Source organism: Pelobates fuscus, chromosome 10, assembly GCF_036172605.1.
Source record: "Pelobates fuscus isolate aPelFus1 chromosome 10, aPelFus1.pri, whole genome shotgun sequence".
In the NCBI taxonomy this organism is placed as follows: Eukaryota; Metazoa; Chordata; class Amphibia; order Anura; family Pelobatidae; genus Pelobates; species Pelobates fuscus.
In genome coordinates, this window is record NC_086326.1 from 67,383,797 (window position 1) to 67,393,381 (window position 9,585).

At 40.7% G+C, this 9,585-nt stretch overlaps 1 protein-coding gene across 1 annotated transcript; it reads right to left on the bottom strand.

Annotated features, from left to right (window-relative positions):
* Positions 1-1,928: 1,928 nt before the first annotated feature.
* On the bottom strand, positions 1,929-6,018 carry LOC134574944 (C-signal-like). Its single transcript, XM_063434046.1, has 3 exons — positions 5,636-6,018; positions 2,848-3,025; positions 1,929-2,420 (listed from the first exon to the last, which is right to left on the bottom strand). Exons 1-3 carry the CDS (start codon positions 5,960-5,962, stop codon positions 2,134-2,136), a joined length of 792 nt encoding a protein of 263 aa, XP_063290116.1. The 5' UTR covers positions 5,963-6,018; the 3' UTR covers positions 1,929-2,133.
* Positions 6,019-9,585: the final 3,567 nt, after the last annotated feature.

Below are 9,585 nucleotides of genomic sequence, written 5' to 3' on the forward strand. Positions count from 1 at the left end.
ATATCCCGCTGGGTAATATGGATAATGACTTCGGCCAACATAGACACATCTATGTATGGCGCTCACTCTACTAGAGGAGCCATAGCTTCAAAGGTTTCCAATTTGGGCTGTAGATTGGAAGATCTTCTTAGAATGGCAGATTGGTCTTGTGAATCTACATTTAGATAATATTATTTTCGACCTACAGAACATGTTTCATCTATGGTTATTTCACATCTTTGAACTAGCCTAATAAGAGCCTCCGTGTCCTTTAATAAAATTACTAGATTTTACTAATTATATGACGTAAAGTCATGATTTTATTAAGGACATGGAGGCGAGTATTAGCCCACCCAGAAATTATACGTTTGGAGTTTTGTATCTCAACCCAGGTACGTAATAAGTATTGATTGTACATGGAGGAATTTGTCGTCTTTACTGCTTTGCTATTATGATTCTAACAGATGGTTACCTAATATATGTCTTATTTAAATATGACTGATTATATGGGTTGATAGTTCAATATTATGGTAATATGAAAATAGTTGGTGGGAACATATTTTACCATTTGTTCTCTCTGTTCCTTCTAGCCTAAAACGTTATGACACTTCCTGACAACAACAACATCTTCCACAGTTCGAAAGGATCGGTTCCCGTAGATCAGTTTTCTCTCTGAAGGATTCGTCGCCAAGACTTTGGCTACCCGCCTGTTTTTATGTTTGATTAAGTAAATTTGTTAGTTGTGGTCATTGATTATTAGCTTCGGCATCAACAGGAAAGAGGAAGAGATGGGGGTCACATGGGAGTATATGATATGTGGACTGTTCCCATAGGCTAAGATATAGTGATGTATTTGTTCATTTTTTCTATACTATGAATACCTTAGCTTTCTTTGCTGCTGAGGAATAAAATAAAGAGATAAGCCTAATACTTGCCTCCGTGCCCTTAATAAAATCATGTCTTACGTCATGTAATTAGTAAAATCTGGTAATTTTCACCAAGATGCACTAAAAAAATAAGATATCTGTTCCTCTTGCTCTTAAAATGTTGCTTAATAAAGCCTACCAACAGTCCTGCTTTCGGGCGCAAAGTCCCAATTTTGAAGTCCTGACCTGCCGCTGTTCCCTGGTGCCCAGCATTCGGGACAGCACAGCGCGTCATTTGATGCTGTGGCAAGGTGCAATGACCTCTAGAACTATGTGGGGAATACTAAAGGCTGTGGGCTGCCAGCTCGCCCATTATTGGCATTGCTAGTGACGCAGATCAAATCACTGTCCATGCCCTCTCATTGCCCTGCCTACTGGTCTAGATTTACCTGCCCAGATAGTTAGGGAAGTATGTGTAATGTCAGCTGCAAACAAGGGGAGTCAGGGGTGTCCAAAAAAATGCAAATCTGGCAATATACACATACCGATACAAAATTACTACAGCTTATTGCAGGTTTTTTTGTTGGGTACATGACTATAGATGCAGTCACACTGTTTTTTGTTCTCAAACCATTTTCACAAAAAGTCTGATAAAAATTGTATTTTCCAACGCAAAATGTCCCCCTCAGTGTATTGACACAGGAACCGGAGTAAAATTTGTGGGTGTTGGAATTCCACTGAAATTCCAACTTAGTCAAAAGACAAAAGTATGGTCTACGTAGCTTCAATATATTTCCTATGCCTAGTCACTGGAAGTGTGACCTGCTGTCAACAGTGACGTTTGCAGGGAATTAGCTCTGTCTATTCAGGATTCCGTGATCTCAAGGGACCCTCCGTAGATCTCAATGTTGTATTCTTGCTCATGCGCAGAAGAGGACCAACAGAAAGAAGATGGTGGCGCCCGCAAGGGACAGTTAAGGCAAGTTAAACTCAACCTTTGCCTGGCCACCAGACCTCCAGCAGCGATGTCAATATTGGGGTCTTTTCAAATTATGCAAAGTGCCCAGATGGTGACAGCGCTGATTTAAGATTTCAGAGTACAAGGCTCCTTTTATGAACAAGCAAACAAACAAAAAAAAGTTATTATACACTTGTTTCCTGAACAAAGCATTAAGCAAAATAGCTTGGATTAAAATGATGCAATAGCACAAATTTCCAAATATTATAAGGAGTGCTATATTAAATTTATTACCTAAAAATATACATATATCATGTAAAAACAATAATTTCACCAAGGAAGTTCAGAACCATTCCATGAGAAAAACTTCCCAGTTTTATCTAAATTTAGAGTTTCAATGATGTTCATTAGACAAAACACAGATTGCTCAGTTGTGAACAGTTTCTCCCTCTGAATATTTTTATGGTAAGGCCGAGACAAGTTTGTGTCCACAGATCCAGGATGCAAGGAAACGCAGATCACTTTGTTCTTTCCTCTTCCCAGCTCAATGGAGAGGTTCTTGGTCACCATGTTTAGAGCCGCTTTAGACAATCGGTAGCTGTACCATCCACCTAGGGCTAGAAGTATATTAATTGGATCAATAATTTATAAATATATAATGCATTCATAAATAATCGCGATAATAATGTAAGACATACTAACCTTAAAGATATGTTAACAGAAACAAAAAAAATAATAACCAAAATTAAACGAAATTCGATTCAGAACAAAATGAACTGCTCACATCTAGTAATTATGATTACCATCTATAAAACCCGGACATATTTGCAGTGCCGTACAAATGGGGAAATAAATGGTACAGACTACACAGACGGAAAGTATGACCCTACTCACAAGTCAAGATTTTGCATTATAGTATTTAGCTATATAGTCTGTGAGTAACAAGAAGTAAATAAAATCGAAAAATAATGTTTGTTATAATTGTTAAAAAAAAATAATGTTCCCAAGTAAAAAGCACATTTATAAAATTCTAAATTATCTTACCATTGTCCTCTATCGAGCCTACTTTAGCACTCATATTCACAAGAATTGCTCGGTGCTGCCTTGACTTGTCAGAAGCTTCAGCTCCAAAAGCTCCTGTTCCTCTCAATAGCAGTGGTGCAAAATATTTAGCCATCATCAGTGGTCCTGTGGTGTTTGTAGCAATTGTCAAAGACAGATCCTGGGAGAGAAGGGGGGGTGGGAAGCAATGTTTACTACGCTGTATTATCTGCATCATAAATGGAAACAGAAATACTGTTACACATTGAAACATTTCAAATATAGTAGCTGAGCAGATAACCATCTTAAATATAATTTCAAAGCTGAGAGATAGATTTAACAAAAGGGTTGTTACAGGAGCAAATTGATACATGTCTAGGAGTATGTGCAAAAAGGTAACTAAAATATACCACTAATAAGTTTAAAAAAAAAAATCAAGTTATTTGGAAGCAATTCAGTGTTTATTGAATAATGTGCAAGGGAATGAGAAATAAAAGGGATACTTTCAACACCCCTACACCACAGTGCTGTATTTTATGGTGCCAGGATCCCCTTGCACCAGGACCGTCTTAACAGCATTATAGACCCCCGGACAAAGCAGTGCACTGGGGCCCTGCCTACACAACCTCTCACAGGAATAAAAATGTAAATTATCGATAACATTAAGATTATATTTATTGGTACCTCCAACAAAATCAGCTTTTAAACATTAATAAAAAAAAACATGCTGTACAGCAGAGATTAATCCACACAAATATTCGGACAGCTTTGAAGATGAAAAACAAGAACTTCAACATAAAAATGGTGCTCAGTTGGGAAATAATACAGACGGAGATGGCACAGTATAAAATTACTATGAATTATGTATTATTAATCAAGTGTTCAACAAAAACATTTGCAACATTTATTTTGAATTGCTTTAGAATTGGCTTGAAATCTCCAAGAATAATATACTGAAACGTTGGCAAGTCCACGGAAAACTGCCCAGTGTGCCCATGCGTTTAGACAGCTCTGCTTGGCACAGCCGCTGTCAAAGTGTTTAGGTATGGTCTGACACTTACCTGGTGCTGTAATGCTTCAGGGGTCCTTCCAGAATGCACTGATATACCAAAGAGAAAGTTTGGCATATTCATATCAGTATTGTGCAATTATTTGGCTGGGATTGTCAGCAGAAACTAAAGGGGCACTCTAGGCACTGTGACCGTTGCTGTAGTGGTTATGGTGCCCTTTATTTTAGCAACCATTACATATCTCCAAATGTAATTAGCACAATATGAATCATATTTTCCTAGTCACACAGCACATAGTGACAGACAGCAGTTAAAAAGGGTTGCCCTGAAGTATACACAATAAAATAGTTGCAAGGCAGAACTGTACAGGAAAACAAAAATAGAAAACAACCTCCTGTTTAATGCATTACACATAGATAATGAATAAAAAAATATATATATATATATTGTTTTGGGCTATCAGCCCCTTTTCATTCTGTGAAAAACTATGCGGTTATATCACTTGCGTTAAGTCTATGACTGTATTTTACATGCATCAATAAAGAATTAAAAATTTAATATATTTGTATTAGGTATCTAGTGATAGCACAGGTCCTTTAACCCCTTAAGGACACATGACATGTGTGACATGTCATGATTCCCTTTTATTCCAGAAGTTTGGTCCTTAAGGGGTTAAAGGGAAACTATAGTGCCAGGAAAACAATCTAGTTTTCCTGGCACTATAGCTTTGCCCTCTGTCAAAGCCCCCCTAGTAGTGCAGAAGGGGTTAATAACCCCTTTTGTCACTTACCTGAGTCCAGCACCAATGTCCCTGGGCATAGTCTCAGCTCCGCCCACGCTCCTCCCTCAACACGTCAGCCAGCAGGGGGGAGACCTAATACGCATGCACAGCAATGGCGGCGCTCGCATTTGGATTTCCCCATAGGAAAGCATGATTCAATGCTTTCCTATGGGGATTCCGGTGACGCTGGAAGTCCTCATGCATAGTGTGAGGACGTCCAACGTCATTTAGGTGACCGAAAGTCGCCTATACACCTAGAAGTCCCTCTAGTGGCTATTTGGTAGACAGCCACCAGAGGAGGAGTTAACCCTGCAAGGTAATTATTGCAGTTTATAAAAACTGCAATAATTACATGCTCAGGGTTAAATGGATTCTCCAGGGCCAAGAAAACATGTGCCCCTCTCCCTCACACCCCCCATCCCAAGTTACTGAAAGGGTTAAAACCCCTTCAGCGACTTACCAGAGGGACATCGGCTACTTTGTGTACTCTCCTCCCCCACCGACGTCAGCCGGCGGGGAAGACCTAATGCGCATTGAATAATGCTTTCCTATGGGGATTTCGGCAACGCTGGAGGTCCTCACATAGCGTGAGGACGTCCAGCGTCGTATAACACACTTTTTGTGTTCGAAGAACACGGAAGTCCCTCTAGTGGCTGTCTGATAGACAGCCACTAGAGCAGGACTTAACCCTGCAATTAAACTTGCAGGGTTAAGGGTAGTGGGAGTTGGCACCCAGACCACTCCAATGGGCAGAAGTGGTCTGGGTGCCTGGAGTGTCCCTTTAAGGGTGATGGGAGTTTGCAACCAGACCACTTCAATGAGCTGAAATGGTCTGGGTCCCTATAGTGTCCCTTTAATTGAAGACAGTATTTTCATTTACCTAAGCAACAGATTAATGAGTAGCAGGTGGTCAGTCACTCTCAGATTTACTTATATTTCCACTTGGGTTAAATAAATATATACTGGAATTTAGAGGAATGGGTTTTAATTAAGTGCTCACCTCGGCAGTGACCTCCCTGAGGCTAGTCTCCCCCTTGCCACTGGGATGAAGCATTGCCGAAGAGTTAATCAGGAGATCCAGGCTACCGAATTCCTCCTTGACTTTGTCTGCTGTGTGCTGAATATCAGTCCCCCTGGTTACATCCATTTTCATGATACGAAGTGCTTTAGGATACTGCCTTTGTAATTCTTGCAGCTCTGTGGCTGCCTCGGGGTTCCTGCAGGTTGCTAGAACATTGATTTCGTATCTGGAAAGAACCAAGTACCTACAGAACTGAAGTCCAAGCCCTCTGCTTGCCCCCTGCACCAGCGCTATTCCCCCGGACATAATAAGCTGTGTGTACGCTTCTAAATGGAACGTGGGAACTTATGAAACAGAGCAGCATTTCCTTACATAACATGGCATACAGCGCCACCAAGTGTCAAAGTAGTGTAACATGACTACAATACAACTGATGTAAAAGCTCCTCAAATAGCTCTTTCAAGCCCCTCCCCTCAATGAGTATTTCATACAGATACATTCTTTGTGAAATACTGTACTCATATTGACTGTGTAGAAAATTCACTATGCAGTAGTCACTACTACTTTTTCTTATATATTTTCTCTCTTGACAAAACTTAAAAAAAAAAAGGTGGATCTCTGCCTTCAAGTTTTGTCAATTCCACCGGCTGTTACTTATGACTGCAGTGGGGTAAAGGTATTTTTTCACTGATTACAAGACAATATCTATGGAGGCTCCTGCAGTCAGGAGGCTTCTTCATCAGTTAAAAACCCTTTATTTACTTACCTGATCCCAGCGCTGATGTCCCTCGGCGATGGGTAAAAGCTCCGCCCCCTTCTCTGCCACGCAACGAGCGGGGTCTAAAGCGCATGTGCGTCAAATGCCGCCCGCACATTAGACCTCCCCATAGGAAAGCAGAGCATGAGGACGTCCAGCGTCAGATAACAGCCACTGAGGGCAGACTTAGAGCTGCAATGCAAACATTGCAGTTCTCTGGAACTGCAATGTTTTACATTGCAACACTAGGTGCAAAAGGGACACAGCACCCAGACCACTTAAATGAGCTGAAGTGGTCTGGGTACCTACAGTGTCCCTTTAAGCTGACAACATTTCACAAAAAGCAATGTTTCTACTACCATGAGGGAAGAGGCAGTTTCTGACACATCGTGAAAGTACTTCTGTGGAGGATGCCGTGTAGTGGGGTCATCCATAGAGCTGATGGGCAAGAGGACCACAATAACATGAGTTTCAGATGGATACCAAGGGAAAGATGGTGGCATCTGTGAGGGAGAGCTGAAGCAACTTGACACATTTCGCCCCAGTCGATTCTTATTAATAATCGGACAGTTAAGCATATAGGGAAAGAGTATTTAGAAACAAAGAGGGGAGATAGGGAGGGATGTCACATAGACATGGAAAAACACACAAACTGAACAAAATTAAGCAAGACTGATAAAATTAAAGGTACAAAAATAAACTACTTAAAAAATAAATAAATTATAAAGAGCTTATATCAGGAACAAAGGCATTATCAAAATAGCAGCGAAATCCACAAATAATAATATTATTATTATTGTTTATATATAGTCATTATATTCCGCAGTGCTTTACAATTATATGGGGATATTTGACGAGAAGTAATTTACGTACGGAATATACCAGAGACAAAAGGTGAAGGCCCTGCTCAAGCAAGCTTACAATCTATAGAGGTGATTAACAAAATGGTGCATACATAATAACAGGAAAGTGTAGGGCTAGTCAAAGTATACAATTTATTGATACCATAATTAAAAAAACAAATATAAAAACAAGGAAATGTATAACAAAATTGATCCTAAATTGAGCAGTTATAGTAGAGACCACCTAATAAGTGCTGAACACATTGGTGGGAGATAGCCCATTAGCAATAAACAAGCGAATTAATAAATAAATAATGAAATAAATAATAATCAAAGCAGCCGCAATATAACAATGTAAACAACACCCAAGATTCGAAAGTCCACTTGCCAACTGGGCACCAGATCCTATTATCGAAGTTAAACTGTAATTCCTCCATGAAACGGATTAGCCGTATACAAGTCTCTCTTAATATGTCCGGAATATAAAGTATTGTATATGCTGAGTTTGCCCCGAGTAATAAAAGAAATTAAACAGTAGAACTATGGGTAAAGCTCTATCCAAGTGTTGATGATCGCGATCTTCACAGTACAGCATAAGTGGCAGCACACTATAGTAGGTAATGTCTGGTGGTCTGCAAGACGAAGGCATTGATGCTATGGACTGGCCCGCCCGTTCCCCAGACCTGAATCCAATTGAGCACATCTGGGACATCATGTCTCGCTCCATACACCAACGTCACGTTGCACCACAGGCTGTCCAGGTGTTGGCAGATGCTTTAGTCCAGGTCTGGGAGGAGATCCCTCAGGAGACCATCCTCCACCTCATCAAGAGCATGCACAGGCGTTGTAGGGAGGTCATACAAGCACGTGGAGGCCACACACACTACTGAGCCTCATCTTGACTTGATTTAAGGACATTACATCAAAGTTGGAACAGCCTGTAGTGTGTTTTTCCACTTTAATTTTGAGTGTGACTCCAAATCCAGACCTCCATGGGATTAAAAATTTGATTTCCATTTTTTTTTGTCAGCACATTCAACTATGTAAAGAACAAAGTATTTCAGAAGAATATTTAATTCATTCAGATCTAGGATGCGTTATTTTTTTGTTCCCTTTATTTTTTTGAGCAGTGTATTATTTTATTTTTACTAAAGAAAGAAGAAGCTTTTTTCCAATAGAATGCAGCCCCTATCCTACCCACATATATACTGCATCAACTACATGCACACTGCATCCACTACACAAACACTGCATCCACTACATGCACACTGCATCCACTACACACACACTGGATCCACTATACACGCAGTGCATCCAGTAAACTCACTCTGCATCCAGTATACACACAGTGCATCCAGTATACACACAGTGTATCCACTATACACACATAGTGATGTACCGAACGGTTCGCTGGCGAATAGTTCCTGGCGAACATATGAGCGGTTCAATCCGCTCCCTATTCGTCATCATTGAGTAAACTTTGACCCTGTGCCTCACAGTCAGCAGACACATTCCAGCCAATCAGCAGCAGACCCTCCCTTCCAGACCCTCCCACCTCCTGTACAGCATCCATTTTAGATTCATTCTGAAGCTGCATTCTTAGATAGAGGAGGGAAAGTGTAGCTGCTGCTCATTTGAAAGGGGAAACGGATAGCTAGGCTAGTGTATTCAGTGTCCACTACAGTCCTGAAGGACTCATCTGATCTCTGCTGTAAGGACAGCACCCCAAAAAGCCCATTTTAGGGCTAGAACATCAGTCTGCTTTTTTTTCCTGTGTAATCTAATTGCAGTTGCCTGCCTGCCAGCTTCTGTGTCAGGCTCACAGTGGATACTGTGCCCACTTGCTCAGTGCCACCACTCATATCTGGTGTCACAATAGATTGCATTTTAAAACAAAAAAGGTGTTTTCACTGTAATAGATTGAATAGCAGTTAGTTGTCTGCAAGCGTCTGTGTGTCAGGCCTACAGCGTGTACTCTGCCAACCTCTGCCAGTGCACAGTGCCACTCATATCTGATGTCACAATAGCGTGCATTAAAAAACAAAGACATTTTTTTCCACTGTTATAGATTGAATAGCAGTTAGTTGTCTTCAAGCGTGTGTGTCAGGCCTACAGCGTCTACTCTGCCAACCTCTGCCAGTGCACAGTGCCACTCATATCTGGTGTCACAATAGCATGCATTTAAAAACAAAAAAATGTTTTTCACTGTAATAGATTGAATAGCAGTTAGTTGTCTGCAAGCGTCTGTGTGTCAGGCCAACAGCGTGTACTCTGCCAACCTCTGCCAGTGCACAGTGCCACTTATATCTGGTGTCACAATCGTGTGCATT

Coding starts and splice junctions, on each gene's coding strand:
- LOC134574944 (XM_063434046.1), bottom strand. CDS start 5,962: ATGTCCGGGGGAATAGCGCTGGTGCAGGGGGCAAGCAGAGGGCTTGGA. Junction 3,026..5,635: donor TCAGGGAGGTCACTGCCGAG/GTGAGCACTTAA, acceptor CTTCTCTCCCAG/GATCTGTCTTTGACAATTGC. Junction 2,421..2,847: donor AGGCTCGATAGAGGACAATG/GTAAGATAATTT, acceptor ATATACTTCTAG/CCCTAGGTGGATGGTACAGC.